General features: G+C 56.1%; 1 protein-coding gene across 1 annotated transcript; it reads right to left on the bottom strand.

Annotated features, from left to right (window-relative positions):
• Positions 1-5,367: 5,367 nt before the first annotated feature.
• Positions 5,368-15,992, bottom strand: NPTXR (neuronal pentraxin receptor). The gene is made up of 5 exons (XM_041416634.1): positions 15,250-15,992; positions 8,349-8,571; positions 7,962-8,206; positions 7,454-7,633; positions 5,368-7,077 (listed from the first exon to the last, which is right to left on the bottom strand). Exons 1-5 carry the CDS (start codon positions 15,814-15,816, stop codon positions 6,853-6,855), a joined length of 1,440 nt encoding a protein of 479 aa, XP_041272568.1. The 5' UTR covers positions 15,817-15,992; the 3' UTR covers positions 5,368-6,852.
• Between the last annotated feature and the right edge of the window lie 2,967 nt (positions 15,993-18,959).

Below are 18,959 nucleotides of genomic sequence, written 5' to 3'. Positions count from 1 at the left end.
GCTGTAGCACCAAGCTGTGCCCTGTGATGGTGGGGAGAACAACACCCTGTTAATCTCTTGCACAGGTTCGGCAGTGAATCCGACCTCCTGTGTGAAAAATGTGTATTTTATAATTGGCTTTTCGCAAGTATTAAAATGAATATTGTATGTGTTAAGTTAGAAAGTTATGCTGTATTAATTTTCTTAAGTATTAAATTAACTATTAAATACTGTTTTAGGTTATAACATAATGTTAAAATAGAAACTATGCTGTGTAAGATATTTGGTTAAGAAAGGACTTGCACCAGATGGATGCCACAGGACACCTAAATCTTTCAGAGAAAGGGAATTTATTGCTCCCTTATCAGCAGAAAACTAACTTCTTCCCACCTCGCTCAGACAGGAGGACGGCATGAGGATTAAGAGGAAGAAGTTGACAGTGACCAGACAGAATCCTGTGTTTGAATGGAATTTATGCATCATGTATGAGATGTATGAATATGCAACAGGCGATTGTTTTTAAGGGTTAATCCTCTGTTAACCGGTGTCCTTTTTCAGGCTTGTGATGCCCAGAAAAAGGTACCCGCACGTCCGTATCTCTTTGTTTTTATTGTCTCATATTGTCCTAACCTCAATTGTTCAAACTGTATTATTCTGATTGTATTACTACTATTAAACTTTTAAAATTTCAAAAACAAGTGATTGGCGTTTTTCACATCCTGGCTGTGCTGTGCCTGACAGAGCAGTGCTGCGGGCAGGGAAGCGGCCTTTGGGCTTGGGTAGACAAAGCTGCAGTGATCATTCATGTTTTCCTTTTCTGTCGCTGCTGGTGGTGACAAAAATGAAGCACTGCCTCCTGTGCCGCTCGTTCTCCTACCATTCCTGCCTCCTGGGCTAATTCCTTCTCCTTCCTCTTTTGGGCCTCTTGCAACAAGGCAGGCACAGAGCTAAAATTGTCAAGAGACAGATAAAAGCTGGGAGATCATCATTTTTTCTTTTCAGACAAGATAATTAGGGAGAGAATCTCTGTGAGGAAGAAGATCTTTCCATCATCATTACTTTATCTCCAGGCAGCTACTCTAATCTCTCCAGGGACACGGCTCTTTCAAGCACCGTATTCTCGCTGTGTTTTTTTTAATGCTTTAATCCCTGTGTAGTTCACCCACTTTTACTACCAAGCAGCAAGTGAGTGTGAGCTGGGGTGTTTGTGTGCACATGTCCGTGCCTGGGGCAGGGGGAGCGCGCTTGTCTGTGTGATTCTGGGGCCAGTTCAACGTGTTTTGGCTCTGATCAGTGTGACCCCCGGGAGAGTTTCCCTCAGGGAATGTGGGGACTGCTTGTGAGGATTGTTCATCAGTGGCTCCTAGGTGAGAAGCTAAAGGAAAGCGGCCAAACAAAAACTGCACCGGGCCAAAGACAGGGAAAACAATGTTTTTGTGATTGTGGTGGGTGATACAGTGTGGCTGCAAGACAGAGATGCCTCCTGAGGAAGGCAAGCGTTCTGCTGGCCTGCCTCCATCTACTGTGGCTTAACAAAATGTGAGCAGTTGGTTTCTGGACCCTCAAGTGCAGGTTTCCACAGGCTGCCTCTGTAAAACACTGCAAGCCAGTGAGAGCCTTGTTGAGCCAAGAGAGGTGACGTGTACTGCTCTTTTTGCTGCGGCTCTGATGGCACAGACATCACCTGATCTTTAGTTTCCAGTACTAGTGGACCAGGTACCCTTCTGTAGGTGAAAACAAGTGCAGAGCAAGGGTTCAATTCACCCCTGTGGGTCTGTAGGGAGCTGGAATTGTTGCTTTGCTCTGGCTGGTTGTGCCTTATTTGCCATTAATCAGAGGTGGGAACTATTTCATCCCTTTGTTTTCAGCAGCCACAGTGAAATGCATTGAAACAAAATACGGTTTGCCTTCTGACTTGAGGGTGTGTTGTACTCCTTAGCTGAGCACAGAAAAGTAACCACTGGCTGCAAAGTATACACACATGTAGTAAATATACTGCCTCATGCTCTTTTAGTCACCTTCATTAGCCAGACAGCAGGCTGACTCTTCATCAGGCTGAGGACATCCTTCTTCTCTTTCTTTCTTTTCTGACCTGCTTCTGGCAGGTTTTGGGACTTCCCCATTGTCCCTGTGGGCACAGGCTCTGCCGTGCCCCATCTCCTCTTTGTGGTAGAGCAGGGGGGCTGGAGCTAGCTGTGCAGCCTGTGAGCCACAGCCAGGGACTGGGCACTGCTCCTCACCGCCGTGGGCAGTAACAGAGGGACAAGGCGGGGGACTTGGGTCACACCAAGGTGCACCCTGCAGCTGCCCCAGGATGGTGTGGAGGCAGCTTGTGGGAGGCTCCATGGGAATGCTGAAGCCACATTTTGCCGGGATCAGAACGCCCAGCATGCCAGGCTGAGGGAAGGCAGAGATGGGGACGCTGGTGTGCAGGAATGGGTGGCAGCCGGGAGCAGCTCAGCCTCTGTGCCAGAGGACAGGGACAGCTCGCTTTGGGACAGCCCGATGCCCTGGTCTGCTGGGAAACACAGTGCCCCACATGATCCCGGAGCTACTACCTCTAGTAAGGACAGCTGCTGCCAGTCAGGTCTGTTGCTGCAGCACGAGCAGCCGTGAGGGGGCTGTTCCTGTGCCAGATGCTCCGGAATCATGGTGCATTCCCTGTGCGAGCACTGCACAAGTCGTAATGAGCTTTCCTGGCTCTGGGAGGGAGCAAGGGAGGCTCCCAGCAGGACAGGAAGGTGGAAGAAGGCAATTAGGCAGCACCCCATTGCTAGGGCAGAGCAGTAGTGGGGACTTTGGAAGTCACCTCCTGAGGACAAGTATTGGCTGGCTTGACCTCCTTTGAGGGTACCAGGGGGATGACACACTGCAGGGAGCTGTGACATGCAAACTCAGCTGAGGTTGCAGGTATTGGGGAGCACAGGATATCCCTGAAGCCCACACTGAAGTGGGGGGTCCCAGGATTGTCCGTGTCCCTGGGAAGGCAGAGACTGCATGGCCAGTGGTGCCCTCTGGAAAGAGAGGCAGAGACTGGAGGGGTTCATAAATGTCAGCATTTTCTTTTCAAACACAAAAGCTAATAGCCATCAGGCCTGAAGGTTTCCCGTTGCCATGTTCGACTTGGTCTTCTTCACTGCCAGACAAAACCCTTTGGGAGTGAGGGATGGGTGATATTTGAGTTTGGCTAAGCCCCTGGCTAGCAGAAAGCCCTGCAGCAGCAAGTCCTGCAGATTGGGATAGGAAATGGCAGTTCCTTTCCTCTCCTGGAAGCGTGCTTACAGCCCCTTGGCAGGGAGATAGAGGACAGCACGTGGGCGGCATCCATCACAGCCGCCTGTCTCCCATGCTGTCTCCTCCTGTGCCAGCTCCTGCTGAGCTGCCACAGCCCAGCGGTGCCCCTGCCCTGCACTGCCCAGCTCTTGGGTGCCCTCCTCCTTTTCCCCCCTGTCCTGGATGCCTGGACACAACACAGCTGACCAGCTGAAGCACCTACAGCAAGCACAAAACCTTCTCCACACCACTGTTAAATATTTCCTTCCTTACCCTCCTCTTTCCCTCAAGGCTGACTTTGTTGTTCCTCATCTCTTCTGTGCACAACATGTTGTTTTCCAGCCAGCTGCCCTTAGAGAGACACGGGGCTACTCCTGAGTGCTCCTGGTTAATTTAGAAGCAAGCAATATGTGTAAGTCATTGTAATTACTCCTTGCAGCCAGCAACGCTATTGATTTGTCATCTCCTCTACCTTTTAAGCCCTGTTGCAGGTTTGCAGCTCTTGCAAGGCTCGGCTTACCGAAAAGAAATGGTCTCATCTTGCTCTCCTCCTCCTCAGATGGGTAAGAAGCAGACGTTGCTTCCTGCAGAGAGCCAGGGCAGGATGGAAATCAAATATTTATTTCTGCTCTTCATTTGTGTCTCCCATCCAGTTCCTAATCTCTCCATAATGCCTTTGTTTCCTGAAGAGCCTTATGTGGAGGCATTTGCTGGAAGCTTTTAAAATGTTTGGGCAAATTCTACCAAGTTTTCCTGTGTGCCCCCAGGTCTGCCTAGCTGTCTGTGAACCTCTGGGGGAGAGGAGCTCGCCCTGCAGAAGCTCTGCCACTGGGCTCTCCCCATTCTCCTGTTCCCGAAGTGACAGATCGACATCCTGGGGACATGGACATGGCTGGGATTAGGATCATGCCAGCATCACTTGGCAGAGATGAGGAGGGCAGCACCGAAGGCCCTGATCAAGCATCTCCTGGTGTCCCCTTTGTTCCTGCTTTTCTGTGAGGACTTACACACAGTTTCAACGTGGGCTGGTTTTCCGGGTTCCGGAGGAGATGGGTGTTTTGCCAATAGCCTACATCAGCAGACAGGCTGTTTCCATCCTTGTTCATCCTCTCACGTTTCTCCTGCCTTGGCCAGCAGCCCCAAGAGCCTCTCACAACACTTCTGCAGCTTTGATAGGAGGGTGTTCTGGACCAGTTTTCCTCCCCATTTAACCTCTTTCTGAGTTTATGATCCCATCAGTGTTTTTTGATATTTCCTCCTTTAGAAAATTTTGCACTTCTTAATTATGCTGCTGTTAGTTGGGCATACGAGCAGATGGCACCTGTTGAGCCCTCTCCTCTTACTGATGGGGGTGTGAGCCTCCAGCTCGGCAAGGCCCTCAAACCAATGTTCCAGCTGAAGTACATACTTTTTCTTCAAAACCAGCCCTCAACTTTGTGAAGATGTGCTGAAGGTGAGGGTGCCAGCCTTTCTTTTATGGCATTAAATACCCTCCAGAAGGAGAAGTGAGGGGGACAGCTCTGACTCAGAGAGGAGATCCCACCAGCATGCCAGCAATGGGAAAACTCAGTCCTCTGGCTTTGTGCTCCGTTTCCCCCAAATATTGGTGAAGCAGGAGGAGCAGGACCCACTGAGAGGCAAAAGCACCACGCAGACCTGATCATGAATTGTTCTACAACAGGAGCTCCAAGAGCCATGCTTGAGCCATCTTGTGCCTAGCTAGGTCAGAAACTCATTACTAGTACTTAATTAGATTTACACTCAATGTGAGTTCCTTGCTATCATGCTCTGACCTAGAGGATTTCTCACTTGTTTCTGCTTCCCTCCATGGAGAGACATTTCCCCCAGCCCTCATGTCCCACCAGCAGCAGCCTGTACCCCATACTGCTCTGCAGTGGGGTAGATCAAAGGTGGCCAGACTGTGACACCATCCCCTGCCCCTCTGGGGCAACAATACCAAACCCCTGTGATGATATTCCTGTAATATTCCTGCCAGTGGTGGCCCCGGCCAACTCCTTTCAGTGATGCAACCCTAAGCACCCTGGGGAAGGTCACCTCATCTTGGGCCAACCGGTCCCATCCATCCCCCCAGGAACCTGGCACTGCGCGGGAGGCTCGAACAGAAAACATCACGTTTATTGTTCACGATCAGCTTTACAAAAGAAACGTCCCAACACGGGCACGCCTCAGGGCCCTTGTCACAACGTGCATTGGAGAAAGCGCGCGAGCGAGCGAGCGAGGGAGGGAGGGAGAGGGGGCAGCTCCTCAGGGTGCACGAAGGTCACAGTGTTCCCACTTGGCACAGGGGCTGCTCCCCATCCCCGCCGTGTCATCCCCAGTGGGCTGAGCCACCCCAGCGCTGGCAGAGACCCTGGGCGGGGGCATGGCGGGTAGCAGGGCTGTCCCTTCTGCCAGCTTTGCTTCCCCCAGGGAGGGGGCAGCTGTCACCCAAAGTGGGACTTGGGGTAGGGGGAACACTGGAAGCTGAACACTGCATTGAGCAACCATGAGAGCCCCGAAATAACCCTCCCACCCCAGCCCCAGACACACACACACGTGCACATACACACACTCACGTATCGAGATGTTGGTGACCAGGCAGTGTGGAAACAGCGGATTCTCAGGCACTCCACACACAGGGAAAACACCAGCCTGCTCTTTCACCCTCCCAGTTTCAAGGCCAGTGGCAGGCCTGATCCTGGCAAGGAGCAGCTAAAGAAGGGGACCTGGGTGGAACCAAGGGCACTAGCCCAATCCAGTACCAAAAGACTGGGGGATGGATGGCAGGGCTCCTCTGACCACCACCATCTTCCATCTCTCTTTTTCTTGCTTTTGCTCCTTTCGGTGGCAGTGCTGCACTCTTTCCCCCTCGGCCAGCGCTGGGGGAGATGCTTTGCCCTTTTCCCCCACTCCCTTGGTGGCTGACCCATCCCCCAGCTTGGAGGTGGTGGGGAGTCTCTCTTCCCTCTGCCTTAAAAGCCTGGCTCCCCTCGGGCAGCCCTGCCCAAACAGGCAGCAGAGGCAGGGAAAGGGGTGCAGGGGGGCAAGTGCTGTGTCACTGACACTCTGCCATTCTCCCTCAGCTTCCCTGGGGCCACATTTGAAAAACCAGGGCAGCAGGAGAAGGATGGGGCTGGAGGTGGGATCCTGGAATGCAGGCTCATAAAGATGGACAGTGAGGTTGCTAGAAATAAATAGGGAAAGGGAATGTGTTCAGGTGATGCCTGCACCCTGGCATCCCACTGAGGCTGGACTGCACTCAAAGTAGAGGGCGTTCTCCTTCCCACTCCCTGTTAGGTCTGACAAGGTGAGGACCCTCACTGCACCAAGGACACCTGCAGGTACGGCGAGTTCCACCCAAAACAGAAATGGGGCAAGATGAGACTCAGGAGCCAGCCTGCCAGGAATGAGGACAAGCCACAGCACCAGCACGGGGACAACAGGAAGGCTTCCAGGGGCCCCTCTCCCTCCTGGGACACCAGCACGGGGGGGCTCAAGCATTGCCCCGGCAAGGCTTAGTGGTCTGGGAGGGGAGAAAGGGGCTCCCTGCTTCAGGGCTGCCAGCGGGCTCCTTGGCGCTGGGGAGAGGGCTGGGGCCACTCATGCCTTCCTCCCTTCCTCGCAGGCGGCAAAGCCCGCCTTGCTGGCACCTCCAAAGACCTCCACCGCCTGGTCATCCCACTGGATCACATTCCCTTGGAGGTGGGAAGTGCAGTTAGCCAAGCCCAGGATCTCTGCTGGTGCCAGCATGTGGTCCCACACGCCAAACTGCGCCAGCTCTCCCACGAAGGCCTGTGTGGCATCAAAGCGGCCCCCCAGGGTGTCCTGGGAAAGAGCAGGAGAGGTGATTGGACAGGGGTGAAGAGAAGAGGAACATGCATCCAGCGGGGAATGGCGAGGGGGAGAGGTTTGGGGAGAAGCAGAGCAAGGTGCTCGATGGCAAGGAGGGGAGGGGATGAATGCATGGAAGAGATTCAAGACAAGGCAGGGAGGCCAAAGGGGTAGGGAGAGGGAAGAGAAGACAATGAGGGGACATGGGCAGCCTGGAGGCTGGATGAACAGGCAGGAGAGACAACTGCCCTGCTGAGCTCTCCTGCCCAGGCTGCCCCCTCCCCTCGCCCCATCTGGGGGCTTTTCCCCCCAGCCAATTCCCACCAGAGCGATGCTGACCGGCAGCTCTCGGTGTCAAACTGGCACCTACCTGCTCCTGACCCAGGATGATGACACCCTGAGGCCTGATGGAATGCCAGGAGGCCAGGTTCTCACCGGCACCCCGCTGTTCACCGTCCTGGTACGCTGACCACTTGCCATCCCGGGTGGTCCATGCCACGCAGACGTGGTGCCAGGCCTTGTCCTTCAGACTCAGCGGCAGCTGGGCAACCTTTGGGAGAAGAGCGAGATCCCGGTGCTCAGTAGGACTGGTGGGGGACCCCAGGGTCTTCCCAGCCCCTTGCAGAGCAAGCAGTGCACCCCCGTGGTGGTGGTGGCATCCCAAAATCTACAGACATCCAGATGTGCTGCTTCTCCCTCTCAGAATTGACCCCAATGAGCCATCCTCCCCATCCTCCTGCCTCCCACCATAAGCCTAGGGCCCCTTCCTCCCAGCTCCCCCACACAAGTGCCCCCAGGAATGTAATTTCCTGGGGGGATTGAAGCAGGGAAGATGAGGGCAGGGTTTTCTCTCCTGCCCCTCCTGCAACTGGGCTGACCTTGTCATTGATGAGCAGCTCCAGGGGGTTAGTGCCCCACTCCAACAGCACGATCTCGTTGGCTTGGCTCGGGACAGAGTAGGAGAACGGGGTGCCAATGCCTGCCAGGGCCTTGGACTTCAGCCACATGCAGATGGTGAAGGCATACAGCTCCGGCAGGCTCTTCTTCACGCGGGCATACATGTAGTTGTTCTGCACTGGGATGGTCACCTTGAAGGCATCAGGAGGGCTGTAGCCCAGTGGTCCTATGTGTCAAGGACGGGGAGGAGAGAGGAAGGTCAGCGCCTGTAGCTGGGATAAGGGTGGCCCGTCCTGGGGCTCTCCTGGCGAAGCACCTCAGGGTAGGAGCCCTCCGCCCCACCTCCATCCCCGCTGGGCAGGACTCACCGTGCTCCAGCTCCGTCACGCGGTTCTGGAGGGAGTTCAGCTCCTTCTCGATGTTGTGCTGCTGCTGGCTGCGGTCAGTGCTGGCGGCCTGGCGCTCCTTCTGCAGAGTCAGGATCTTGGAAAGGAGCTGCTCCTCCAGCTGCTCCATCTTGGTGTGGAGGGCATCGCGGGCAAGCGCCGGGGCAGTGGGTGCTGAGCCATTGGTGCGGGCTGGCAGCTCCTGCTGCATTTGGGGGCAGCCACGGCGGCGGGAATAGGAGGGACAAAAGAGAAAATTCAGCACAGTGTCACTATAAGAGTTAAGGACATGCCCAGCCTGCAGCACTACAGGTAGCGCTGGGATGACAGTCCCATATCCGCACTGGGGTCTTCTCCAAGAGCCTCCAGCTGACTTTGTACCTCCCCTCTTGGAGCCCCCACTGAGCTCATTACTGCAAAATGAAGCTTGGCTGCTCTTAATGACTTTCTGCGCTTCAGAGACAGAGCAACGATGGGATGTTTGGGTCATCCCTTGGCTCTGCTCCTGCAGGCAGCCTCCCACCATGAGGAAATGATGCAGGCAGGACCTTGGAGCTCCTGGCCACTCCTGCTGCTCGTGAGGCTGCTTACCTACAGCCAGCACGTTAACATCACTTAATGGGGCTGTAATCCTCTTAGCTGAGCTCAGCTGGCGTGCGGGGGTGTGTGCACGTGTGCCAGGTAGCTCTCCATAAGCCAACCTCTCCCGGTCCACCAGGACGGCAGGGACAAGTGGGACTGGTGCCAGGCTGTCGTGTCTCTGGCCCTCGAGGCATGAACCATCACCCGGGGACACCGAGCCTGTCTTGTCCAATCAGGGTTAACACTCGGACCAAAACTCTTCCCATGGCAAATCCAACACGGCAGCTGGTGAAGATGGTGCCATCTGCTACTGCTGCAAAGACCCCAGATCCCACCTTACTGGGAGACCCCATCCCAGCTGGAAGAAAACCAGTCTGGAAGGGAGAAAGGGACCCTTTGCCATGCTCCTGGAGTTTCTCTGTAAATAGGAGCCCTCTTCTTTCCCTATGTCCTTAGTGAATTAGTGTCTCTGCCATGGGCTCTGAAAGATGACAACCACCTTCTCTGTGTTGCCAGACCTTCCCAGAGGTGCTGGAGCAGCCATGGAGACCGTTGTCTTGGCTCCTCCAGCAACAAGGGATCTGCATGCCTGCTTCAACCCTGGACATTCACAGGGCTTGTGTTGGCAGGACACGGGGGATACCATCCCTGTCGATCTGAACAGCCTCCCTCCTCCTCAGAGCTGGCCTGGGGGAGGTCAGCACACTCACCTGTGGTGGTGATTCCCTGTTTTTTCTTCTTTCTTATATCCAGCTTCTCCAGGCTGGACAGGATCTGATAATCACACACACAAAGCTGAAGGAGAGGGATGCCTGCCCACCTCACCCCTAATCTTCGCTATCCATCATGAACAACAAAGGGGAGGGGAAGGCTGGAAGAAAGGTTTGGCTGGGCAGGATGCAGCCTTGGCGGATGGGAACAGCAGAGAGAGGAAAAGTGAAAAGATGGTGTTGGTGTGAGCACAAATGTACCCACTCTGGGCAACAACATGCTCAGGCTACAAATAAAATGGAAGTTATCATGCCCCAAGGTTGGCAAGAGCTGCCAGCAGGGTCTGCCAGGGCAAACCCACAAGCTGTGTGAGGAAAACCAGCCTGGAAAAGCAAAACCCAGCAAGAAAAGAGAGGTTGTGCTGGGGACATCTGCCAGCCCTGACCAAATGCCAGTTCTCATTGCTGGCTTGCTCTGGGCAGCACTAAGGATGCTCTTGCAGTGAGAGCAAATCCTCTCTGCTAAGGGAAAAGTGCCCAGCAAAGAGCAAAGAGCATCCTGCCTTTGGTCTTTGCAAAACTGAAATATTAGCTGATGGGAAAGGGGCTTTAACTATTTTCTGGGGTTTGTTTTGGTTTTTTTCTTTTCTTTGTTTTTTGGGGGATTTTTTTTTTTTTAAGGGGTCTTGGGCACTGGATGAAAGGCAGGGTAGAGATGGCAGGAGGGAAGGGAAGTGCAAAGTTTAATTCTCATCCTCCTGGCAGGGAATATTCCCACCTGGGGCTGTCTGCATTTGTACCCAAGCTGAGCTGGCTGCACTGGCAGGAGGCAGCACAGGTGGGAGGGGGTTGCCTTTGCTTCTATGGCCACATCCCGTGGGCTCCAAGAGCTTTTCTTGTCCTTTCAGGCTGCCTGGCTGCAGCGGAGGCTGGCACGCTCCTGTCTGCCGCACGCTTTGATTGCTCGAGCTGCGGGTTTGGAGCCTACGTCCCTGCTTTCATGCATGGCTCCATCTGTTAATGATGAAAAAAGAAAAAGCTGGGAGATTTTGTCACTCTCACTAGCCCCCGATAGCCTGCCCTACATTATTCAGTAGTGACTGAGTACTTTTTTTTACCTCTGTCTTCCTCCTGCTTTTCTCCCTGCTGCTATTTTCTTCCCTCTGTAACTTTTCACCCTATGGCTTTTCCTTTTCTCTAACTTCAGAGCGTCTCTTCCTGATGCTTCTCTCCATTCTCACACACTGTGTCTTTCCCCTTTCACTCACTTTCTTTCCCCTCCCTAGTTTTCCCCCATCCAGCCCTCTCTCCAGCTCTTGGTGGTCCTTCCAAGTTGGCAGCCAGGGTACTGACAGCCGGAGCCACATGGCCGACTGAACCATTGCTGCCCCATGTTCCTTCTGGAAAGGGATTACAGTCAGCACCCTCATCTGGCAGGGTTTCAGGGCCATCCCAGCAAACGCCATCCCCATCCCCATGGACAGATGATGGCTGGACAGGAGACTGGACTCCCCATTCTGCCCCGTGCAGCTGAGTTGTGCTGGATGATGCCCCTGATGCCGGGCTGGGCTGCATCCCTGAGCCGTGATCCTCATCTCCGAGCTGCTGCTCGAGCATCTTTCTCACTAGGCAAATTTTCTGCAAAATCATTAATGGTTGATGTGCAGCTGTTATTTACTGGTGACCTTTGGGGAGGGGAAGGGGGGGAGTGCCTTCTCCCTGGCTGTTCGGCAGGCACCCGGCTTCCCATCTGCCGCCGCACAGGCAGCAGGGGAGTGGGCAGTGCCTGTGGGGGAGGCTCCTTGCGCGCTTTTTGGCCACCAGAACCGGCAAAAAAAAGATTGAAAGATGCCAGGTAATATTAATCACGTTAAATGTCAGCTGCTGGCGGGGGTGGGGAGGGGGAGCTGGGGGCAGGGGGCTGCGGCAGCCACGGCGGCGTGTGCTCTCTGGGGCTGCAGCCCTCGGGCAGCAACTGCACTTTGATTTACATAAGGAGATCAGAGCCTCATTCACTAATGCTCCGGCAAATCTGGGCGCTGCTGCTCCCCCTCAGCCCCCAGCGCCCACCTTGGCTGCTGGGACAGGGCAGGCAGGAGCACAGGAGGATGGAGCCCGGGCACATCCCGGGGATCAGGATGCACACACAGAGCAGACCCATTCCGCTCCTTGGACCCGTGGATCCTTACAGCCCGCACAAAACTCCTCAGTGGCTGCTCCCTTGGGATACTCACTGCTGCGGGACAGCACACCTGCTGCACCGGGGTTTTTGAACACTGCCACCTCTTTGGACCCAGGGAGAACCTTGGGGATCATTAAACTCCAAAAGGGACAGCATGGAGTAGAAGAAAAACAGGGGTGCATCAGCCTTTCCCTCTTCCTCACAAGAGGAGGGCTCACTGTTGATCCAGTCCCCCTAAAATCTCTCTTGAAGGGAGGGGCTGGGACTATCACAATTTGGGTGTTTACATCCCCTCACTGCTGGAGACTTAGACAAGAGGGAAGCAGCTAGGTCACCCCCATTCCCATTCCCTTACCCGAGGGTTTCCTGCCAGCAGCCAGGTCACCAGCCGCAATGGCACAGCCACGACCAGCTGAGGAGCAGGCAGGCTGTTGCAATTCCGCCAGGTCCCCCAGGGAGCCCATCAGGCTGTCCCCTCTCCCGCTCCGCTCTCCTGCAAGGGATGATGGGGAGAAGGGGGGCATCTGCATCTCGGCACAGCCCAGGCAGCCAAGGTGATTTTCTCCCCAGTCCCTTTCCATTTGAAGCAATAAGTAAAAGCATGGAAAAGGAGCACCTGGATCCCTTGGCTCTGTGTTCCAAGATGCACCGGAGTGTACAGACATGAGCACGTGCTGAGAGAAAGGGGGGGACCCTGGAAACCAGGATGAAAAAGCCTAGCTAGGCTGCTGTGCATGAGGAAAGGACAATCAGTGCCGGGGTGGCGTTAGGAAGAGGTGAGGAAAGACGTGTGAATGCTGTGCTGATGCTAGCCCAGCCCCACAGAAATGGCAGGGGACAAAGAGCGAGACCGTGGGGACCCTCCCTGCATCCTCTCCTGGGAAATCCTTCTGCCATGCCGACAAAATTAAGAAATAAATGCCTTAACAGGTTTTTCAGTGCATGAATAAATCTTGTTATGCCTTACAGACGGGGCTGAGAGTGCCCAGATTAGATCAGCAATCTTCCACCAGCCCCCTCCCTGCAGTCCCAGCTCTGAAGCATCCAGCAGTAATCCCTGCTGGCAAACCTGACTGGAGACTCCCTGGGACGCAGCCTTCCCAGAGCGGCCCGTGGCATTTTGTGTTCAACTCTCTTCTGAGACTAAGCCACCTCAGACTTGGCAGCATTTCCTCTTCTTCCCAATGGGTTTTGCAGTCTTCAGCACATGGGGACACCCCGGGCCTGTCCCCATGCAGGTCACCTTTTGGGAAGATCATTGCCATTGTCCAGGATAGCTGTGGAGGCTGAGAGTGCCTCCCGTGTCATGGGGTACCCCAGGAAGGCTCCCAGGGCTGACAGCTGAAGTGATGTGGGACAGAAGAGAGCACATACCCCACCAGGAAGTTTTAGGTGTCTGCTCCTGGGGTGGGAGGGGAGGCAATTCAGAGAGGGGGGACACTGGCAACTGTCCCTGGATGGCTGAGGTGTGACCACGAGGCTCAGCTGGCTGGGCTGCAGCCCTCACAGGGGTGCGGAGCACACCAGTGACACTTTTTACCAGGACAAAGGCCAGCCCACCTGTAACACACTGCCCTATTTCCTCACTTGGCAGGGCTCACCGAGCCTCAGGGCGCTGTGTCTCCCCTGCAGAGTATACTTGGGACCCTCAGGCCCCTGGCAACACAAACATTTTTGGTCATGTGCCACTTGGCTTCCTCGTCAGTGTGTGCACGAGCCTGGTCCCAGCACCGCTTCAGGCTCCCAAGGCACATGTGACAGCCTGCTCCAACCCTTGTGAGCTTCACCCTCCTCCTCCACCCCAAACCTCCCACCACCCTCAGAAACCCTGGGAGAGGAGCCAGGGCAGCTCGTGGGTGATGCTGCCCCACAGAGAAGAGGGAGAGCATGGCTCTGTGGCCTCATGCTGCCCAAGATCCAAACTGATATGCTGGGCACCATCCCACCGTGCATCATCTGGGATACGTGTGCAGAGACCTATTTCCCTGCTTTATTTTTGGGTGAGCATACCTGCTGTGTTATTCCACTGATGGAAAAATCATTTGTTTAGGGCTGCAGGGTTTTTTTGGGGGGTCTGTCCCTCCCTTTGGCTGCATTTGCCTCTGGACAACATGTCAGACAGGCTGCACATCCCACTCTCCCTGCATGTGCCTGGCATGCCTCTGTGTTTCTTCTTGTGCCTGTGTGTGCATTAGCCTGGCAGCTCACAGGTGCTTCCTCTCTGGTCTTCCAGCTCTTTTCCTTCTTGTGCTCAAGTGTTTATTTGCCTTTCTCTGTCTTTTTATTCCTGTTCATATCTCCATCGCTTACAAAAACCCTCTCTCCCAGTCTCATTTCTCAGCCTGTGACCTTAGTGGCTCTGAATTTCCCATTCCCATTTCCATTGCCTGCTGCTGTACCCACGTCTGTAGTAAGGGAGGCAGAAGGGCAAAGCTGAGGAGAGGAACCCTGTGGGGTGCTGCATGACCCCCCTCCTCGCTCCACACTCCAGGGAAGAGTGGAGAGGGCAACAGGAAACTGAACAGGAAGATGAGAAGGTTGAGGACTCGCAGGAGGCTCCTTGCAGGTGGCTCTGACACCTGACAGACCTCAGGGAATAACTCCTACCTGGAGCAATTCCCACAGGGAAAACAGACAACTCTCCTCTTGCAGCTCTCACGTGCCACAGCCATATCCTGCAAAGTCTGCCAAGTTCCGTGGGACTGCTGAGTCCAAATCAGCCCAAATAAATCAACACTCACACGCACTCCGTGATGTGCCCCATGACATGGTAGAGCCTCTGGTGCCACTGGATTGTGTCTGGGCCAGGGCTGAGCCTGCCAGGCACACGCTGCACAGCTGCTACAGAATGGGGACCAGGGGTCTGCATCCCAAGTGCCAACAGCCCAGCGCCACAGGAATGGGCACAGTGAATGACTCCAGCTGTGCCCTTCTCTCTCCAGCTCCTAAGGACCGTGTGGAGAAAGGGTGCCAGGCCCATGGTGGGTGGCACTGCACTTTACTTTGTGAGATGTCCCATTCATAACCATGATGGCATCAGATGGGATTTACCTTTCTGCTAACGGGCAGGATCTGGCTGCCAGAGCTGCCAACCTGCTCTGGAGGAGCACCTTAACAGGTGCTATGGGGCAAGCAAGGTGTCCTACCCGAGTGCAGACTGTGGGGAAATTGGGGCAGCCTGGTGCTTTGGGACTATCCTGCATGGAAAAGAGAGAGGAGGGCTCAAGGCGAGTCCCTTGCCCCTGGGCAGAGATCTCAGGAAAGAGGGATGCAGGGACAACCTTCCTGAAGCCTCATGAGGGGGACGAGTTAGCTCGGGGTGCATGCGGCTGCAGGCTGGGGAATGGCACGTGTGGGAGCATCTTTCCCTGGGAGCATCCCGCCCAGTCCCCAGGAGCATCCCTCGCACCTCTATCCGGTCGATTCGGTCCTGGAGGGTGCGGACAGCCTCTTCCAGCTCCCGCACGGCGGGCGGCTCGTCGGGAGGGTGGCCCATGGTGCCGGGGCGCGGGGCGGCGCGGAGCCCGGCGGCGGCGGGGGGCGCGGCGGCGGGGGGGCTCCGCAGGCCGCCCTCGCAGCGGCTGAGCTTGCCGGTGAGCTCCCGGATGGTCTCCTGGTCCATGCGGATCCGCTCCTTCTGCTCCAGCGCCGTGCGGCGCAGCTGGGCCGCCGCGCTCCGCAGCGCCAGCAGCTCCTCGGGGCCGGCGGCGCTGCCGCTGCCGGTGCCGGTGGCCGGGCACTCGGTGCTCAGCGGCGTGCAGACGAAGCGGCTGAAGAGCGGCGGCCCCCCCGGCAGGCGCGGCCCGGCGCTGGCCAGAGCCTCGGCGGGGCCGTGCAGCGCTCCCAGCCCCTTGTCGGCGGCGGGCAGGAGGGCGGCGGCGGCCGAGTCATTGTCGGCGGCGGCGGCGGGCGCGGCGGTGCCGGCCGGGTGGACGCTGGCGATGATGCAGATGATGGCCCCGAGGAAAGCCAGCATGCCCGCCGCCAGCAGCACCGCCAGAAACTTCAGGGTGGCAGCGGCGTGGGGGGCCCGAGCCCGCGGACGGCGAGAAAACAAAGCGGGCGGGGATGGAGAGGGGGACGGACGGTCGGAGGGATGGACGGGCAGCCCGGAGGGAGCCGGCGGGGAAGGACGGTACCGGCAGCAGCACCGGCGCCGGGGCCCCGCCGCGCCGCGCCGCGCTTATATGTGCCGGCATCCCCATCCCCATGGACGGCCGTGCCCCTCTTAGTGACCCCCCCTTCCCGCTCAGCACCCTCCCCGGGCTGCAAGGGCGGCGGTCCGGGCGGTGGGAAGCCAGCGGCTGAGGGAATGGGAAGGGCAGGGAGGGCGCCCCAGGGGCACCCGGGGACGGGGCCAGCCCTGCCCCGGGCTCGCCGAAGTCAGCCCGGCGGGAGCCTCTGGCGAGAGGATGCTGCTCCGGCACAGCCCAGGGGATGATTTTTGCCCTGAGAGATGCCTAGACTGGCAGTAAAGGGCCGCTTGATACCCCGAGGGTGAAAGCCTCGTAATCACTCATTCCCTGTGATGGTCTTTGGGGCCTTTTCCTCCTTCCTCCTAAAAATTAAACTAGCAAACTTCCTAGCTGTCTTGCTCTCCCACCTCAGACAGGACTGTTGCAGAGACCTGCCATGGGATGCCTCACCCTCTGCCCCACGCACTCACGTTGTTCATTTGGGAAATAAAGACACACGCTTAATTTCCCGCACCATCACTCTAGTCTGAGCTGCTCATAAACAAGCTGCTTCAGACAACCACTACCTCCTTGCTTCAACAGAAGCTGTGCTGTGCCCTCTCCTGTTCCCCAGGCACACTGGGGCCTTGGTGACGCAGCCCTGCCGAGAAAAGAGGAGCACAAGAGGGAAAACAACCAAAATCAATGTCAAGGTCTACTCAGTAATGGCAGGAAATCCTTCCTAGCAGGCAGGGAAGCAGGAGCGTGTGTGTTTAAAACAGTGCTGGGTATGAAACAACAGTAAAGATTACCTCTTCTTTCCCCTCAGATATGTTTGAGTGGATAGCAAGGGAGCCAGAGCTACAAAGGACTCCTCAAATTTGGCTGTTGACAGCATACAGTCGCCCTTTTTCCCCACAGAGTGCATTGTACCCCAGCCCCTCAAAACCATCACCCCAGAGCCAGCAAGAGACCTGCCTGACTTGTGGTGTTGTAAGGCTGTGGGGAGGAGGAGAGGAAGACTGATGGAGCGGTTCAAGGAAGAGGTAGAGATGAAGGGAATGCTGAGGGGGAAAAGTGGAGCTGGACACGGAGTAGTCTGGGCAGGTGGATGTGAAGAAAGCCCAAGCAACAGGCGTCTGGTCCTGGTGGCGAGGCCGGTGTGCGCTGTGGGAGGTGAGTGCTCGGTGTGATGGGACAAGTGGGCACTGGAGAGGGATGCAAAGGAAACAGAAGCCTGCACCCCGTGACGTGGGGGGAGGCCACCAGCCTCCAACCTGTCCTTGCTAACAGTGGCAGGGGATTGCACCCTGCTGTGTCACCCCCTGCCTGCTGCATGCCCACCCTGGCAGCGCTCAGGTGGGAGTGGAACTGGAAGGAACCCGTGTGAGAGCTGCACCAGGCCAGCCTTCCCCACAGAGTGCAGATCAGGGTGGGAGGGGTACCCTTTATCTGCTGCCCTGTGGGGAGAAGTGCCATACGCTCCTACAAAGCTTCTTGCCAGGGGAAACGATGCCTTGAACTGTCTAGATTTTGTTACCGAGGGTTGCAGGATCGTGGTGGCAAGGTTTGTACCTCTGGCCGATGCTGCTCTGGCAGTGAGGGGAAGGGTGAGCCCCTCTGCAGCAGCCTGGCCCCACTCTCCCATGCTGGGATGGGGAAGAGTTGGGTATCGCAGCAGGGCAGGGCTCACCTCTCCCATGGTCCCGACCTGTCCCTCAGCACGGATGACTTCTTCCCAGAGACAAAGAGGTGACAAAAATAGATTTTCACCCGGAGTGATGACTCAGACCGGTGAGTGGCCAGAGCAGCTTCCCTGTCCCATGAATAACAACTCAGAGATGCTCGGTGGGCAGCTGGCCCTTGCAAGGATGGTGCATGATAGGGTGGGGGAAGGCAGACTGGGGCTTTTTTGGTTCCTGTTTTGAGCAGGATTGGTGACAGAAGCTGGATTTAACAAGAGCTCAAGGATTCAGCCCAGGGGGACTGGGAGTGAGCAATTAAAGGATTTTCTTCCATTTAATTAACACCAAGATGGTGTCTGGGATTAGCAGCTGTGCCCCCTGGGTGAGAGGGATGTTTGGGGTGGACTGCTGGCTTAAGGGGAAGGACATCTGCTGCTCCAAGGCTGCCCTGCATCCAACCCTCCCCACAGGAACCAGGCAGCTCCATCCTGGCCAGCCTGAAACCCTGGCCTGTTCATGATGCTGAGGCCAGCAGGGTGGTGGGGTGAGGGAAAGGGAGAAACACTTTCTCAGAGGCATGTAAGCGGATGCTTCTGAGGTGGGGGATTCCCTCCTCCCAGGTTATCACCCAGCTCAGGAACATCCCCAGGGCCACCCTAAGGAGATCAAAGGGCTCCTCTGCCACTCCGTGGACTCAGCTCCACCATCTCCTTAGACCGGGAACCTTCAGATCCTGGGGATCTGCAGGTTCTACATAGCATGGAAATCCTGGCTTCTTTATTTCCAGGTTTCTCAGCCCTGCAGGTGTGACTTGCATCACCTTGTCCTGGTTACTGGGTCTGCCTGCACCAGGGCAGGGGGAGGACCTTACTGGATTTGTTCAGTCAGGCTGGGGTCTGTCTCTCCAGCCTTCCTCCTGCTCCAGAAAGCATTGGGTGAGAGTTGGCTGCACTTGGTGTTCTCAAATCCAGCCAAAAGCCCACTGGCTTCTGAGCAAAACCAGGGGGCAAGGGAGGAGGGAGTGCTGGCTTTGCGAGTGTTTTCTCCAGAAGAGGCAAGGTGAGCCTGATGGCACGACACGAATGACACCTGGACTGTGCTTGGCTTTGTGGGCAGCATTCCCTGCTGCCAGCCCTGCCACCACTGGAGCAGGCCCTGCCGTGGCGCTCCGAAACACAGCCGGTGCAGAGGCATCTCAAGGCAGCAGCTCTCTCCAAGGAACGCGCAGCTCAGCCCAATCCCTCCCCTCAGGGTGAGAC

This window comes from Onychostruthus taczanowskii, unplaced genomic scaffold (genome assembly GCF_017590055.1).
Source record: "Onychostruthus taczanowskii isolate IOZ18803 unplaced genomic scaffold, ASM1759005v1 scaffold53, whole genome shotgun sequence".
NCBI classification, from domain to species: Eukaryota; Metazoa; Chordata; class Aves; order Passeriformes; family Passeridae; genus Onychostruthus; species Onychostruthus taczanowskii.
Note: the sequence above shows the minus strand (reverse complement) of the source record. Positions and strands in the feature narration are given on the sequence as shown.